Source organism: Apteryx rowi, unplaced genomic scaffold, assembly GCF_003343035.1.
Source record: "Apteryx rowi isolate R43461 unplaced genomic scaffold, aptRow1 scaffold_146, whole genome shotgun sequence".
NCBI classification, from domain to species: domain Eukaryota; kingdom Metazoa; phylum Chordata; class Aves; order Apterygiformes; family Apterygidae; genus Apteryx; species Apteryx rowi.
In genome coordinates this window covers 332,009-349,988 of record NW_020447708.1, presented here as the reverse complement: position 1 = coordinate 349,988, position 17,980 = coordinate 332,009, and the positions used below count along the sequence as shown (strand labels likewise).

Below are 17,980 nucleotides of genomic sequence, written 5' to 3'. Positions count from 1 at the left end.
TCTTTCATTTACTGGATGCTGAGGCAAGGCTAGACTTTGGATATTTTTGTTTAAATGGAAACACCAGTAAGATCAGACTTGAAACTAAGCAGACTGAGTCAGACTTCTAAGAGTGTAACTGAAAGAAAAAAATGTTTCTCTATTCTTTAATACTATATTGTACTTTGGTACAGGGAAAATTCAGGTTGTCTGAAGCTATTAGCATTGTGCCTTGATGGGAATTGGTTGCTGAACTAGATGGGCACATGAAAAAGCTAATCAAAACAGACACTGTTAGGTGTTTTGGGGTGGGTTTTTTTTTTCCATTGTTATGGCACAAGTGTGAAGATTTGCGATGTTGGAGGACTTTTGAGAGGGGTGTCAAATAGAGGAGTAATCTGAAAATGAAACTGGTGATGGGTTCGTATTATAGGGATTCTCTCTATGAAAAACCTGCTTTTAAATAAGCCTAACAATTAAATGTTTCACAGAATCCAATGTCAGGGTATGACACTTAGAAATGCTTTCAGTGGGCTATTTTTGAAGTACAGCAAAAGAGCATATGCTCCTGATTTCTGTGGCAGGTTGCTGATGACATAAGTAGCCCAAGTCAAATTTTCCTTTGAAAATGTCTTTTTTTTTTTTTTTTCACTGAAAACAAGGCTTTTGAACTCTGTGATCTTCTGTTCTGTGCCTACTTTCCATGGAAAAAATATGCTTTAAAACATGAAACATTTTGATATTCTGAAAATATTTTTTTCAAATTTTAATGGTTAATGAAATGGAAAACAAACTTCAACTTCCTCCAATTGCAGCATATAGCCTGCATCTTCTGCTATCTTAGGTGAAAAGGGTTATGAAGCTTCAGGAAACTGATCTTGGCAAATAAAGATTAAGGCCATGAAGATGGTGCAGATAAGGGTCCTTCAAATCTCTAGGGACATTTTTATCTAACCAAAGACATTGAATGCAGCCATGCAGTTTTTTCCTTGTCACATTTCCAGTGGACTTGCAAACATTCCTCTGTCTAGTCAGAGAAGTTGCAGTTGATGAACTGATTTTGCTGAAACTCTCATAGGCTGAGATATCAAGGAGTCTCTGTGAGCAGACCATTAGAGATTTGTGAACAAAGAGGTTGTCAGTGTTTTATTTTTCTTAAATCCCTTGTTGTGATGTCATTTTCTCTCTGTCACAAGAGGAATGCACCTACTCATGCCCTGAAAAGGCATCCCACTTCCTGCTCCAACATATGAGGCAGGGTCACCTTATTAGTTTCTCTCTGTAGCATTGGTGCATGGTGCCTTGCAACCTCCGTTTGTCCTGGATCTGGATGGCTGGTAAAACACCAGTAGAGGGCTCCCAAGGAACTGTAGCTGTCTTACAAATCCTATAGGTATATGACATTTCTCATTGTACAGGAGATAGCTTCCCTTATGTGGCTGTCTCGGCTCTTTCATGGATGGGCAGAAGCTTCCTCTGCTTCTGGCGTGGTGAGATTATTTCATGTATGTGAGAAGTGGTCAGCGCAGCCTGCTATTTTTTTAAATGGTGCCAAGGTTTGTTGAAGGGAATTTGTGTCGAAGACATTGACGGAGAAACGTGAAATGTGTCTCCAGACTAACCAAGGTGAATCGGGTGGCTAGCAGGCTTTTTGCTGTGCACTTTGGTAGGCTGTTTTAAGCTGGAGATGTTGACCAGCAGGGGTTAACTGTGCATCAGGTAATGATGGAAACACTACAATGAGTGGGAAGAAGACTTCTGCTAGCAGGAAGTCTTCACTGTTAGCCCTGGGAGAATTTTTTGGACAGGTTACTTACTGTAGCAGAAAGCTGTAAAATCAATTCTCTAAGCAGCTGTTTTCAGAACATATAAGAGGAGTCTTACATTTTGTTTTGTTCTGTTCATTTGTTTTTCACACTGCTGGAACAGAATTTTCTAGTCCTGTTAAAAAGATGTTTCCCTTTCATAGGATGAAAGAAAGCATTCATGGAAACACATGAACAAGCTTGGCCCTTCCATACAGTGTGCTGCAGTGGGGTGCACAGACACCAGGCAACATCCATGCATGTGGAAATCACTGCCCAATTTCCCTACCACCCACTGCATTCATTGGTATGAAAAGCAGTCCTGGTGCAATTGCAGTGATTCCCCTTGGTTCTCAACTGTCCCTTCGGTGTTTCCAAACAAACAAAAGAAATAGTCACCTCTAGATACTACCCCATTAATCCATTTAACTATTGAATAATTCCTTTTATTGCTCTTCAAGTTCATTTTTACAGCAGGGTTTGACATTGTGCTGCTGTCAAGCAAATGTGTGTGTTGAGGGTGATAAGAATCAATGCAGCTGCTTCTATCAGTAAATCTCTTTACACTGATAAGTACTTTGCTAGACAGGAATCTTAAAGCTAGCCATTTTTTGTTGTAAGTGCTGAAGTTCTTTGTTCCTTTTTTTCGGGGGGGGCGGGGGGGGGGAGGACAAGTCTAGTTCTAGAACAACCTAACTGTCGATATTAAGTTTCACTACATTTAAAACTGTCTCCATTATTTTTAAAGTGTTGTTCAGCAACCTTTTCCTTTCAAAGATTTTTTTTTTAAACTATAGTACTATCTAAATGCCAGTTGCGACATCTTTGACATCTTTGATTAAAGGGGCTAAATAAATGCATTTGCAATGCTTCTTGGCATCTGTGTGCATTTAGGTTTCTCTGAGTTAAGTGGCACCTGGGCAGAAATCCAGGGAAGGTGCTTGCCAAAATGGCAGCTTAAAGTAGATGTGCACCCAAGAGTGTGGGGGTTTTTTTGTTCTGATTTTTTTCCCCCCCTTAATCTAGCCTAGGTATTTGAAGACATGACTTTTAAAGGTAAAACCCCAGAATACTAATGGTGGATGAAGGCTGGGTGACTACTTAGAAGTATTTTCAGTTTCCCTAAATATATTTCCCCCCCTAGCCTGAATGAGTCAAACCAATTTTATCCCACTGTCCTGTGCCCTCTCCTTTAGGGGCAACCTAGGAAGTCAGAGCAGCTAGATTTCCTCTCCACCGTGGTGACATTTCCCAGTCAGTGCAGACCACTTGAAGAAGTCCTCCCACTAAACTTCCTTGTACCTTTATCCATCTGTGTGATTCCCTTACTATTAGCAAAAAATCAAGTCTTTTGAAACCAGATATCAAAAGTGGTGACAAAAGTGCCCATGTTTGTCTTAATTAATTTCTTCATTGTATCTCAAATCTGCTAGCCTTTCTGGTGAAACATTCTGCTTGCATGTGTGGGGGGGTATTGTACTGAGGAATGGGGGATCATGGCTAAAATTTTCTGGAATTTGGGTACTGTTTCAGATTTTGGTTCTTAAAGTATGCCAACTGACTGCATTGCTGAATTTCAGTAGTGCTGTTATTTAAATTGTATATAAGGCAATTTTGGTGTGAAGACTGCTCTAAAACTTTATCTCTCCCTTTTAGGTACTGTGGTTACTATGTTGATCATCAAACAGTCTTCCATATTGCAAGCTCTGTTGCTAACATTGAGCTTCAGTGCAGTTCCAAACTCTCAGAGAAGCCACTTCTGGTAGAATATGGCAGCTATAACATCAGCCAGCGTAAGAGGGATTTTGTCTTTTTCAACCCATCTTTGCATGTCAGACCTGTGAAGTGGTATATCTCAGGTTCAGTAGGACTTAAATGTTTTATGAAGAAAATGCTGTGTTGTTTTTTTTGTTTGTTTGCTTGTTTTCATTCCTAATCTTACTAATCCAGGTGATTGGCAAAATAAGAGCCTTTTCTAGATCTTCATGGCTAAGCAGCTAAGGCTTGCAGGCAGCTGTAGTGTGTTCTGGTTTCCTGTGCATGCGCAGTCTCGTCTCTTCTGCACTGTCCTGAAGGCTGCCTGCAGCCAAAGTGGGCATATACAGTAAGCCTGGTGCACTCCTGAAGTCCCAGATTTGCTTCTATCTGCACCACTAGCTCTGCTAGTTATTTGTTCCCTATCTAATTAAACCTGGAATAATGCAATGGCACACACTCAAATCTCTCAACTGGTGTGGTTTTAGTCAGTTAAATCTGCCATTCCTTGTTTTCATCCCCAAGGCTTTTTTTGTGATACATCTGTTCTTATAAAGAGCTCCAGGTAATGAACAGAGTACAGAATAAGCAACTGCTTATTCCAGTGTTTCCATGGGTTTGACTACTTTGCATGCAATTAGAAATCAGAGCTGAAAAACATCACAAAAGGTTGTCAAAACCATCTACAAACTACAAGGTTTTTTTTCAAATTCTGAAGTGAACAACTAAGTACTGTTTTTTGGTTTTTGTCCCCCCCCCATGTTAATTTTGCATACTCATGCTGGTAAAATAGTAGAGAAGTAATGCTTTATTGCTATTTATTACATTTGAACACTTTATGCATTGCATGTATGTGGGGTATGTAAAAAGATGGCAACTTCACGACTTTAAGACAAATGTTTCTGCAATTCATAAGTCACCTCAATGTAGGTTACTAACAGAAGTCAGTAAGGCTTGAGTCCTGTTGCAAACTTCCCACTGTTTTGACTACTGAAAGGGAGAGTATCCTTTAGGAGGAGGTGATACTCTAAACTGTGTTTCTCCACAAAAAATTGATGGGTCTGGTCCAGTTGTAGTGCAGAGCCTGCAATACATTGCAGTAACAGGAAAATTTGAAGTTTTAGGCGCTTTTTTTTTTTTATCTCAGTTTTCACCCCCAAACCCAATTTAAGTTAACCCATACTGATCTACTTGATCCACTTTGTCATTCCTTGCAACTGTTTAGTGACTGCAAATTGAAGTGGGCTGGAAATATTCAGGAAAAGGAAAATTTAAGTTGTTTTTCATTGTTGTTTTACCTCCAGCATGTCCACCTGGGTATTTCAAGTGCTCTACTGGCTTATGCATCCAGCAGGTGCAGCGCTGTGATGGGATAAACAACTGTTTTGATGAAAGTGATGAACTCTTTTGTGGTTGGTATTCACTTATTTGACATCTGGACTGGAAAACCCAATAAATGTATTCTCTAGTCTTAAGAGGCAGCTGAAACAAGGTGAAATTTTTTTGGGGGGAAAAACTTGTTTACAGCTTCCTTTATGTCTTCATGTTCAGACTGTCAGTCAGTCTCTTGGGTGCTTAATTCCTAGTTAACTAAGCAAAGACAAAACTTAGAATGAAAAAGGTATGAAACTGAAAACAAGAGGAAGGGAGTTTAGATGTTGAAAACCTGCCCAAACTGGCTATTTTTTTTGTTTTTCCTCTTGAGAATAATGCTGATAGATATGACGTGTTCTGTTCTATATTGAGATGAGTTATTTTACTTTATGTGGGAAAGACAGACTGTGGTGGATAGAGTATATGGGAATGATCATGAAGGTGCATGATGAAAGGGGGGCAGAGCTTGGAGCACTCTTCTTGGGACAGTGTTGACTGGAGGTGAGTTACTGAAGTCTCTTGTGCTTTATTTTCTGCACGCATAAAATAGCACTCATGCTCATCCTTGTAAAGTGTCGTGGAGCACTGAAAGTTTACCCAGAGGTAGTCAGATGGGCAGTGTTAGCATTACAAGCACGCTTCTGTAGCTGATTTGTTTTATGTTTTTATAGTTATCCCTGACTGGAGCTGTAACTCCAGCTTCGCTGTACAGGATAACTTTCTTGCCTGCAATGGAGTAAGTGATTGTGAGAATGGAAAAGATGAGCAGAACTGCACCAACAGTAAGCCTACTCTTGGTTAACTTCTTCCCTCTTCTATCATCTATCCAACCCTGATTTGAATACTGGATTCAGTATTTAAGGAGTTAAGAAGCACTAGGCTATAAAATTTTGTGCAGTTTTGTGAAATGATTGTAAACAAGCAGTTATTGATTTAAATGGTTTCTGTTTAGTGAGCTCAGGAACATCTGTTTCAGCAAAATACTGGCAGAAAAAAACAAGTAGTGTAGGTCCAGGATGGGGATCTGGGGATTTAAAGTTTGAATCCCAGATTTTATCTCCATAAAACATGACCTTGTGCAAATTATTTCCTGGATCTGTTTTACTATCTGTAAAATGACTAAAACAATAATTGTTTCTCTGGGGCAGCTTTCAGGGTTATAAGGTTAATGCATTTAAAATTGTGTGGAAGTAGTAACTTTGGTATTAGGCCCATTGAAGTTTTGAGTCAGCCATTTCTTTCACTACTTACAGTAAAGGAAAACCATGGCATGTTAAAGGGAGCACAAGTGGGAAATGCTGAAAGTAACATTTTTACAGAGAAGTAATGGTTTTGACCTGCTTGACAGTTACTGTAAATGATCACAGGGTACTTTTGTGTATTGACATGAAAAATAGATTGTTTTTAAGTGGCTTTACTTAGTGTGAGCCATGGAGAAACAGGAAAACAGCAAAGTTGGGAATGCAATTTAACTGGATTCGGTTAGTAAGGCAGCTTTCACTGCCTTCTTTTATTTCATATATAATGTTGAGATATAAAGGAGGACTTCTTTCCAAAGTATTGGATGTTTTTCCCTCTAGCATAACACTTGCTCTACAGCTACATTTTTGCTAGTATAGCAATGTTCATTAGTGCTGTGGGAAGGCATGGGAGGAAATTATGCTCATACACAGCCAGGTTGATAGAAGCAGTAGTGTAGATGCAGTTCTACTTGAATAGCTTATTCTATTATACTGTTCTACTCTACTTAGGGAGAATGATTTAAATGATCCCAGTCAAAGTGCTCTTTAGCTGTGTTTCCTCCTGTCTCTTGATACATGTACAAATCTTATCTGTGCAGATGTGTCTTTATGCAAAGCTGCTTCAAGAGAATTTTTTTTCCACTACAATTTCAGGCATTCCTTGCACCAATCACACATTTAAGTGCAGGAATAACATTTGCCTTAGGAAACAAAATGCAAAGTGCGATGGGACTGTGGACTGTACTGATGGAAGTGATGAAAGCAGCTGCAGTAAGTCTCTCTCAAATATTCAGCTTTTTGAACTTTGGCTTTTTTACACTTAAAGCCCACTATTTCTCCCTGTTTTGGAGTTTGTGCAACTCATGCGGCAGGTATTGAGGTTTTTTAATTAACTCAGTTATCATGGGATACTGTTTCAGGTATCCATTTACATCAGGTCTGGTTGCAGGATTTCTTAAGTGCTTGTGGGAGGGTGAGCTTTTTGTTAAAGGGAGCCTTAGTCAGCTGTAACTCTTATTGCAGGGAAGCAGAGGTAATTGCAGAGTGAACCTGGCTAGTAAATAAGACAGCATTCTTACTATGTGCCACAGAGTCAAATACTTCTGTTGGAGTCAAGCTGCATTTGGACTGCCAGAGTGAGCCAGCTGCAATGAGATAAAGAACAGAAAGGTTTCACTTCTCTGTCTCTTCTGGATGGCAACTCGCTCCCCCCCCCCCCCAAATCTTTCCTAGTATCAAACTAGTTTCTAATCTTGAATCTTACTAAAGTAGCCTTTAGACAAGCTTTTTGGTTTATTTTCCTATAAAGTGAAAGGTGATTGTTACTGCAGTAGAAATAAAAATGGGGTTAGGATTCACTTGCTTAAACTAAATGCCCTAGGACATTTTATCTGACCTCCAGTTGCCTCTGAGGTCAGGCCTCCCACCTGTATCTCAAATCTGCCAGCACCTGCCTTGGGTACAGTAAGGCATCTTAAAAGACTACAAACATGCCTACTTGTGTTTGGAAGCATGAATGCTGCTCTTGACCCTGTGGTGGGTGCTGGAAAGTGCCCAGAAACATTAACACCTGTCTGGGAGTATGGGATTAAAACTCCTGAGCTATGGCTTCATATTTAGGCACTAGGGAAGGGCATAAGGCCCTACAGAGGGATCTTTCTCCCTTCACCTTCAAATTACTGTGTGCAGCTTTTTGTGCTGAGACATGACTTCTTCACTGTGGTACTGTGAAGTAGTAATATGCAACATTTGCAGACTTTTGAGTTGTTTCCATGAAAATTAACGACTGGACCACCTGGTTTCTGAAGTAATAAATGACCAACCTCCATGTAAGTGGCTGCTACTATAACCCCCTTTCTTATACCGTTCCTGCAGATTTGGCAAGAAATAAGTGTCCAGTTGATACTGAACTCCCTTTCCTCCTGAATGGCTCCTTTCAATTCAGGGTTGAGAGCAGTAGAAAGAGGTTGAGGGACTGTCTCTTTTTACGTATTCATTGTGATGCTTGTTCAAGTAAATCAATAAATCCTCTGGCATTTCTGACACAAGAAAGAACTAGGGGCCTACTTTTGGGGCAGAACTGGAAAAGAAACTTTTATTTCCCCTGCCTGTGCCTTGTTTAGAGTTGCCTCTTGCTCCAGGAACAGAGTAGCCAAACAGAGCAGTTTTCTGCTTACAGCAGGACAAGGAAATGGACTTCAAAAAATTTTAAGGCGCAAGATTTTTTCATGCCTGTGTGGGAAGTGCTCTAGTTAAAGGAAATTGCTGGGGATAACCTGAAATATCTCTTGCAGGTTGTGGCAGTGGCAAGATCAGTGACCTCGCCTCTCGGATCGTGGGCGGTAGAGATGCTCAGGAAGGGGAATGGCCCTGGCAGGTCAGCCTCCATTTTGCGGGAGCTGCTTATTGCGGGGCATCAGTGATATCGAAAGAATGGCTTGTGTCTGCAGCTCACTGCTTTCAAGGGAGCAAGTAAGCCGTTTTCCCTCCTAATGTCATCCCAGACATTGCTGAAGTCCCGGAAAGCTTTTAGCTTCCGGAGCTTGAATTGTGTGGAGGCAGGTTGTGCCCTCCCCTTTCCCCCACCTCACTGCCGGGGAGGAGGGTCGTTCTGGCGTAGGGTTTGAGCAGACGGTGTGTTCGTCTTTCCTTTCCGCTAGGCTGGCTGACCCCCGAGCGTGGCGTGCTCACTTGGGGATGCGAACGCAAGGCCGCGCGAAGCTAGTATCCGCGGTGAGGCGGATCGTCGTCCACGAGTACTACAACAGCTGGAACTACGACTACGACATCGCGCTGCTGCAGCTAAGCAAGCCCTGGCCAGACGCCATGAGCCACGTCATTCAGCCCGTCTGCGTGCCTCCCTTTTCTCACAGGGTCCGCAGCGGTGACAGGTGCTGGATAACGGGTTGGGGCCAAAAGCAAGAAGCGGGTGAGTTCGACACCTTCGCTCAAGCTAACTTAGCTCCCGGGTGAACAGCAGCCTCTGCAGCTGCAGGTTGGTGTGTGGGATACCTGCTTTTGTTGCAGGGCTCAGATGTGCAGAAATTTTAATGTTTTGAAACTGCTGCCCTGTGGAAGGAGGTCCTTGTATGCGGGTACCTTCATAGGCTCACAAAAATCGGCCGTGGGTCCTGTGGATCTGGAAGTGCTGCACGCTCGTGTTCGTAGCTGAGACTTGCAGGGGCTATGCTTATTCTGAAATAACACTTTTTTCTTTTCTTTTCTTTTCTTTTTTCTTTCTTTCTTTTTTTTTTTTTTTTTCAAAACTATTGACAGCCTGTTAACATCCCTAAATGGCCTCTTCCCTGCCTGCTGCAGGGGGACGAGGCTGTTAAGCCCTGCCACTCCTGCCTTCAGCTGCTGCAGGCCAAGGGCCTGGAGTGCTCCCCCTGGCTGCCAGGCGCTGCCCCGCCTCAGGGTGCCGCTTGACAAAATGGCCACCGCCCCTGTAATGGCTGCTGGTCCTCCGGCCACCTCACCCACAGTCGCCTTTCTCCTGGTGCAGGCACAGCGCTTGAGCTGCCCCCAATTATGTGCTTTCTTAAAGCCCTTCCCACTTTAAGGCTGCGTAGCCATCTCCATGCCAAACCCCAGGTCCTGGTCAAAGTGGCTTATTTCCACCTTCAGGGCTGCCCCGACCTGGCCTGCCATCGCAAGGCCGCCTGCACCATGGGGGCTGGGCACTGTGCCGCACTCAGGGAAAGCCGAAGGGGTAAGTGCGTGCTGACGTGCAGCAGTAAATATTTAGCCTCCGGTATTTTGACTTGATGCTCTCAGCCAGAATGAACACCTTGCAAAACGCGTAGCTCTGAGAGAATATATGGTTACTCAGTACAACTATGCTACTAGGAAAAGATCCGGGTAAAAATATGCTGTGCCATGTGTCCCCTTGGCCTATTAGTTAGTCATTAGTGAAATTTAAATCTTAAATGTGATTTGAAACATAAATGCAATGTCTTAAATAGGGTGGGTTTTTTTTAACCTTTTCTTCATTAGTTTACACAATTCAGTTCTCAAATCAATCTTTTAAATTTATTTCAAGTATACTTTAATGCTTACTAGCTTTACCTAATCCTGAAACAAAGTGTCATGATTTAAGCTGGTACGCCATATTTGAATATGTTGATGAAGTTGTTTTGCTTCACTATATCCTGTTTTGAGAGGACCTGGTGATATTATTAGAGCTGTTGTCAAAAGGAGGGGAAAGACTCGTTTATTTTTTTCCAAAGATACACATTTTGCAGAAAACGTGCAGAAAACATCTGTTTTAACAAAACCTTTCAACACAGAGGGCGGAATTTGAGAAAAGGTTTTATTCTGTCAAGAGAGCAATTTTCATTCTTTAATCTGGACATGAGGTTTTAATTTTGGATCCAGCCCCTTCCAAGACACTGTCCTAATTTCGAAGATGTCCCATGATGCTCCTAATACTTCTGTAAAATCCCATTTTATTTTCAAAGTAAAAAGAGAATAAATTATCAAATTATACAATATTTTTACAAAAGGAGCTGCGAAAGGTATTTTTGGCCAAACCTAATGTTTATCCCGTTGTATTTGCTGTGGCCAAAGAACCAAGATCACATTACATAAATGCCTGATACTTAGAAAAGGCTTTCTGATTGCAGGTAGGACCAACCTTTGGTTTATACACTGTGTCAGGCAAAGGTGAAAGAGCAAAGGAAGGAAAATGCTTATTTAATCTAAGTTCTCCCTGCACTGGGCAGTGTGATGTGCTTTTCCCTTAGACTGTGCTATTGCAGTTAGTTCTTCATTCTGGATCTGGAATACCCTGAACTTCAAAAGTATGTGTGAGTATTTTCTGAAGACTACTTGCTTTGTCTTTCAATAGATAAATAAACTCTTGAGCTCTGAGTCATCTTTCTTTCAATTTGTTTTTCAGATGATGAAGGTTCAGCAATTCTTCAGAAAGCAGAGGTAGAAATTATTGACCAAACATTATGTCATTCCACATATGGGATAATTACAGCTAGGATGCTTTGTGCAGGCCTAATGTCTGGGAAAAGAGATGGCTGCAAAGTACGTATCTCCACATGGCTCACGTTGAGTTTCTCGTCTTTCATTGTTGCATGACAAGTTGCAGGAAATGAGTGCTAAGCATCTTGTGGTGCCTATACTTCAGTTCTGAAAAACAGCTATGTAAAAGAGTTCTCTATCAGCCAGTCTGTCATCCAAGTATTCTCGGAGATTTGCTCCTTTATGTACGTGAATAGCATCACTAAGTTTCAGTTTTAGCACAAGAGCCAGTTGATTTGTAAGTCCGAATAGCATGGGAATTCTTGAAGGGAGGCAATATTTGGCATGAGAGTCTGACAGTTGAAGAAACTGAGAACCTAGTGTGACTCTCTTTTTAGGACCCCTCCTCCCACAGTTGAAACTACAGGGCTGACTGATGAAATGCAGACAGCTACGCAAAATTTTCAAACCTACTGCACTTCTGATCTGACAATGCTGACAGATTTAAAAAAAAAAAAAAGTTCTGAATTTACTTCTCATTTGTTTTGCTGGGTAAAACAACTATTTTCATGATGGAAAGCTAGTGTCTTAAAGATGTTCTAGCTTGCACTGGTCTATACAGAAGTGAGACAAACCACAAGCTTTCTTCTCTAGCCTCCAAACTTATGTGAAGCTACGGTCAATCACTCAAATTGCCTAAGTCCTAAACTGGTACTGTCTTTCCCTAACATGTGAGTAGTAATCCTACAGTAGCAACGTGACCACGAGCACCTGTATATTTGTTTCTCAGCCTACACCATAAGAGCAATAGCTCTTACAGGAAGGAATGTCTGAGGGTTTTCTAAGGGAGTATAATACACGAGCTGCTTTTTAGAGGTTAGTAAAACCATTGATATCAAGCATCATTTTCACTAACTGGAGAATTTTTTTGCAGTTATCTGTCTGGCCACTCTAGATATAGCCAAGGAAAGGCATAATTTCCAGGCCTTTGGCTGCATTTTTGTAAAAGCAAATGGTGGCTGACTGGATCTGGTGGTTGTTAGAGCTAACCAAAACGTGTGATTTGTTTTGTGAAAAATGGTGGTGTTCCCCTTTGCTTGTGTTCCAGTGATTAAAAAAAAAAAAAAAAAAAATCACAATTTGACTAAATGCAAAGTCTTAATTCTCAAGGTTAAAAAATGATCTTCTAAGAGTTTGATCTTTAACAATTTTGTGAGGTAATTCAAGATAATCCTACTTTGAGCTCATGGCTTTACTATATCGTCCTCAGAGGTCATTCCAACCTGAACTTCCTATGATCCTATAATGTTAAAGCAAAATAGTTCACTGGTTCTTACAGAAAATATGGATAAAAGGAAAGCACCTCTTTTGCAAAACACTTAAATTTTACCAACTCAGCTTTTGCTCTTGGAAGTCTTTTATTACCTCTAACTCTTTAATAAGGTTCAAGTTGCTACCATCTGTCTAGTTCAGAGAACTTGTGTGCCTACAACAGTCTTACAGGAAAGTTTAAACTCAGTCCAAGAGATTTTTTCCCCAAATGGTGGCATATCTTTTGCTTAGACTTCTGTCAATATTTTCCTACCAGAATATTCTAGAAATGAAATATACTGTTTATTTTGTCCTGTAGCATTGGAATTGCTCTGTGCTATATGGAATTTTGAAGTCTGTAACAGACTTCATTGTGACTGCCCTACTTACAAAGGGATTGTGTGCCCCTAAATGTTACCTTTGTTGTAATCTTGTAGCTACTATAGGGCACTTTCTTTTTTTAAACTGAAAAAAATAAAATTCACTTGACAGAACTCATCTGTTCCCATTATTTTTATTTTGAATGAAGTTATATTGGATATTAAAGATTATTACTGTATTTTGCCTTTGACATTTGAATTTTTTTTAAAAAACAATTTTTCATGGTCCTTAGGTATGTTTGCAGTCTCTAAATGAATGCACATATTAAGTGGTAGATTTGGGGTTTAGCTGTAAGTTTGAGGCTGAGAACTTCATTGTGAATTTAAAATATAGCCCATGAAAAGTAGTATCTTTATTGATGCTTTTAAATAGTGACAGCTAGCCCTTTCTCCTGTGAACCACAAGACTTTGATAGAATTGTGAAATCACACCTACTTCAAGGAAAAAAAAATCCTATTTAAGGTCTGATGGTTTGAGCTATGTGAATGGAAAAATAAAATCATTGTTGGAATTATTGGGGCAAAACTCTACAGGAGACATTTTGCCTAGGTTTTAATGTTCTTTATTTCAAACACATACAATATATTCTTTTTAGGGTGATTCTGGTGGACCCTTATCGTGTCAAAGCAATGGTGATGGAAAATGGTTTTTGACTGGCATTGTTAGCTGGGGTTATGGATGTGGAAGACCAAATTTCCCTGGTGTCTACACAAGAGTGTCAAATTTTGCTCCTTGGATTCACAAATATGTGCCTTCAATCTTGTAATTTGAAAACTGTTGTGCTGAAGTAAAACATGTCCTGGATATCTTCATTAAAAATCATGTTTGATAAAACTGTTGTTGGTGGAATTTATTTGCGTGTCTCCCAGCTGACACAATGTTCGATGATTTTTTTGGAGTACACAGTCCTGAAGCAACAAGTAACCCTTTGTTGCAAACCTAGAAGAAAGAAGGATCAGAGAAAAAGTTTGATCTTGTGATTGTCTGTGCAGATATCTGTGGAGACAGCAAGAGCTGGAGTAATGAACATCTGGCACTGTCTTTTTGTTCATTTTTCCAGGCACCAACAGTGTGTATCTGCAATCATCTTTCAGGAAACCAAAGACAATTGTCCAGCTAATGACAGTGCTTGACTAGCTCAGATGTTCCCTCCCAGGTGGTGGTAGCACAGTACAGTGGCAACACTCAGCTGTTAGCACTCTTGCTAAGCCTACTTCCTCTGCCTCCTCCAGCAAGAACAGCTGACATAGAGAAGGGAAGGGTAGAAGAGAGCTGGGAAGAATAATGCAATGAAAGATAAAGGAAAGAAAAATGACCTTTCCGGACACTACTCTCAGCTGAAGGCTGAAGAGCTAAACAGGCTCTTGAGGAACTGACAAGTTACTGTGGACCACCCTGCTGTGATGCTTCTTTCTAGAGAAATGTTTCTGATGCAGAAAAATAACGTTCCTCTTTTCTGCAGGTCAGCAACTTCAAGGCAGCTGGAAAGCTTTTCCCACAATATTGTTAGCTTGTTTAGTGTTGAGGGAGGAGCACTTGGCTTTTTCTCTGAATTTGCTTCTAAAAAATCATCAGTAGGCATCCTTAGGAAGAATGAATAAAATGTTGTCGAATGAGTACAAGCTGAAGTGGAGTACGACCTGAAGAGACTGAAAAAATAGAAGCTAAAAACACAACCTCTCCACTCTTCCCTTCCCTCTCCAATATTCTGGAGCTGAGTGGGTGTTGCCTGAAATGCACCTCATAGGATTATAGGAATAGCTTATCAACTTGCTTTTAAATAGTTTGTCTATACTACATCCCCTGTAGGTTGTTCACTTGAAGGCTTCTTTCGCCAGCACATATGAAAAGTGATAGTTACTACCACAAGCAGTTCTAGCTAAATTGGTCTTAAGTTTTAGATTTCAGAATGTTCATTTATACTATGGGTTCATTTGCTTGTTTTTCCAGGACAAGATAAGTTTCTAAACTCGTGATGATTAATGATGACTTTTTTGTCGAAACACCATGTGTACGTTTCATGATCTGGGGTGAACATAATTAGATCTCATGAAGCCTAAGCTAACTTCTACAAGTTTAGTGAATGTGTCTGTCGCAAATGATACATTCACATAACTGCCTAAAGGGAATGCTTTTTTTCCCCCCTGCTTATTTTCACCTGGTGTTTGGGAGAGAGGAGAAGGGAAGGGTTGGGGGTTGCTTCTAAGGAGATACAATATATCAATTTTATAGTGGGGGGGGAGGATTTCAGCTAAATTTGGCATTCATACGTATCTTGAAATCGAAGGCTCTCCTGTAAAAGCAAAGCTATAACACTCTCTAAACCACAGCCACAGGCAACTTTTAGACTGGGGAGGTATAAGATTGAAGTTCATTCCAGTAAATAAAATTTGTACAGTGGAATAATTATTAAATTCATTTGCAGGTATCTCTTACCACTTCAATCACAAATTGATTTATTTGAGTTTCTTTTTAAGATGGGTATTTTTATTTAAATGACATTATAACATATGGTAATTGCATGAGAATTAATGTCCTTCTACAAATCCTTCTCTTAAATCTATTTCTGTGAGTTGGCAGACAGCTTATTTTATGACAACATATGATTTATTTCTTGATGAACATGTATGGATGTGTATATTAGGTTTGCTGAAATTAATGTCTGTTCTTTTAAGACTGCATTCTTTGAAGTATTCTTTAAGGGAGAGATTCTGGTGGCACTATTGTATTAGAAATCTCAGTCTTAACATTTTTCCAATAAATCACGGCAATTTAGCTTAATCCTCTCAAATTTGTAGGGCCCTAATTTTTGGAGATCAAAAGTTCTGCAGATAAGCATGGAATAAAGAATTAGTCCTATTACTTCTCTAACTTCCATTTTAATTAACAGTATGGTTTGGAGTATGTCTTTCTCTTATTTCCTGCCCTAATTTCCCTATATTCAAGATTATTCATAGTTAGTCCACCCGAGAATTTGAATTCCTTATCTGCTGGCAACCTTGACAAACTGAGTAAGTATGGTGCCGTGTTCTGCTGCAATGATTTTGTCCTCACCCACATGAAACTGATGCCTCCACCCTCTGACAGATGTTTTAAACTGCTACAGAACTGGGCTCTCTGAATGTATACTGTTTAAAAAAAAATCTAGTTTAACTGTTAGAGCTGATGCCAAAGCAGTTTTGTTTACTCTAGGCTTTTCTGAGAGTTACTTTTCCCTGGAGGAAGGGGAAAAGTACCAGTCAATCAGCACGTTGTGTGTGGAGCGGAGGAAGGCTGCTGAAAAAAGAGGAGGACGTGAACAAAGCAGTCTGTCTGCAGTTGCATCTTGCATTCCTGAGCCAGGAGGATTGTCTTCCAATGAATCCCTTTGTAGTCCGTGTGATCTGCATTTGGTTTGGGGGTTGTTTGTTCCCTTCTCTTTTTTTTGCTGCTGAGGTTTCTCTGGTTTCTTTTGTTTTTCTGGTTTTAGGTAGGTGTGTATATATATTTGTATACATGTGCATGCACCCCTACCCACCCCGCCCCATATATATGTGCATGCACACCCACCCACCCTTAATTTTCTTGTTTAACGTGCAGAATTCCCTGAAGTTGTTGGCTTGCTGGCTTGAAACTGTTTTAAGCTTCAAACAGGAAGTATCAATATTAATTGCTTTGCTATTCTGTTTGTTTTGTGATACAAGCTTGCAGCCACCACATTTACTGCTGGAAAAATCAAGTAATCTTTGGAATTGTGCGTTTCTACTTTCTTATAAATATTTCTGTGGATTCCTTCGGGTTTTCCTTAGAAGTCTCCTTGTTTACCTTGCTCTGGGGCTTTTCATCTATAATTTGCTTGCATGTCATTTGCCTAAGTGGCCTAAATATCTCTTACTCTTGCATTTCTGAGAGAAGGAGGTAACTGATCTGTTTTTAAATTATGGATCCATATCCTATTTAGCCAGTTAGGAAAACAAAGAGTTACAGTGATGGTGACTTTGCCTCCCCACCTTCTTTGATTGCAGCTCGGCTGGCTCCTGCTTTAAGCAGTGTGGCAACGGTGAAATGAGAGAAGCCTGGGGGAAGCCTGGGGTGGGGAGAGGACGGTATGCTCTTCTGGGTTATGCTTGAGAAATGAGGTTCATCTAGGGTTTTGTTATCAGCCTTGTCAGAAGGCATTTGTCAAGACATCATGATACGGGCTTTCCCCTCCAGGCAGGTTTCTGTGTACAGCATACCCGTTCCATACCACTCTGAGCAGGCGGCTGGGCAGGTAAGAGACGACAGCTAAGCTTTACGGCAGAAACACAGTAAATGATCTCTCTCTCCACTTCTTCATATGCAGATTGCTTCTAACTGAAGTGATAGCAATTTTTTTTTCCTTATATAACTTAAAATGTATATCACAAATGAGTGACCCAGAAATGCGTAGGTTTCACCTGCGACATAGCTGGTAACATGGAAGATGTATCTTAGTTTAACCCTCTTTAAAAGTTATAAAGTCAAATGTAGTGAAATATGATACTATCCCCCTTCTTGTGTTGTCTTACTGATTGTTGCCTTCCCATGTCTTGTTTTTAGGAAAGTCCGCATCTTCACTATTGCCAGCCTTACCAAGAAGGTGTGTGTCAGAAGTGTTGTTTCCTCAAATGGACAAGGTTCCGTTTTTGGAAAAGGTGGCTTCTAGGAGTATTACCTATTTCTTTAATAGTTACAGTAATTGTGCTGGTCCTGCACTATTCATTCGGTAAGTGTTACTCTCGACCATGGTCTGGGTGGGATGGGTATTTTGCGCTGTGTGAATGATTAGTACAGTAAGCTCTACTAAGCAGTTAAGCACATAATGGATATATAAACTACTCACTTTCCTTTCTCCTTAATGTCCTCGCTATGGCAAATAAAATGCACAGTAATTAGCAGTTGACAGTTGCACAAGAATATTGAAGATATGTATTTTATCTCTAATTTTTTTGTCTCTGCTTGTGAATACTACTATTGTTATAACTGTCATTGTCATGCTATGAAGGTTTGATAGTAACAACTGAGACAGTAACGTAATTCTTTCTCAAGAATCTATAGCAATTAACTGTCTATCTTATTCACTTTTTCAAAACAGAATGGATAACTAACTTTTGTGCGCTTCTTCCCAAAACTCAACTCATAGTCTTTAAAATCCTACCT

At 40.3% G+C, this 17,980-nt stretch overlaps 2 protein-coding genes across 2 annotated transcripts in view; both read left to right on the top strand.

Moving 5' to 3' along the window:
- The window catches only part of TMPRSS7 (transmembrane serine protease 7), a 33,396-nt gene extending 19,748 nt beyond the window's left edge, over window positions 1-13,648 (top strand). Inside the window, 8 exon segments of the mRNA XM_026058351.1 lie at window positions 3,441-3,577; window positions 4,844-4,951; window positions 5,585-5,695; window positions 6,809-6,925; window positions 8,449-8,626; window positions 8,815-9,083; window positions 11,055-11,191; window positions 13,416-13,648. Of these exon segments, the coding sequence (XP_025914136.1) occupies window positions 3,441-3,577; window positions 4,844-4,951; window positions 5,585-5,695; window positions 6,809-6,925; window positions 8,449-8,626; window positions 8,815-9,083; window positions 11,055-11,191; window positions 13,416-13,586 (1,228 nt within the window). The 3' untranslated portion in view covers window positions 13,587-13,648.
- Window positions 13,649-16,991: 3,343 nt separating this feature from the next.
- The window catches only part of LOC112962312 (suppressor of tumorigenicity 14 protein homolog), a 25,310-nt gene continuing 24,321 nt past the window's right edge, over window positions 16,992-17,980 (top strand). Inside the window, exons 1-2 of the mRNA XM_026058352.1 lie at window positions 16,992-17,072; window positions 17,381-17,546. Coding sequence (XP_025914137.1) covers window positions 16,992-17,072; window positions 17,381-17,546 — 247 coding nt within the window. The remainder of the gene's footprint in view (window positions 17,073-17,380; window positions 17,547-17,980) is intronic.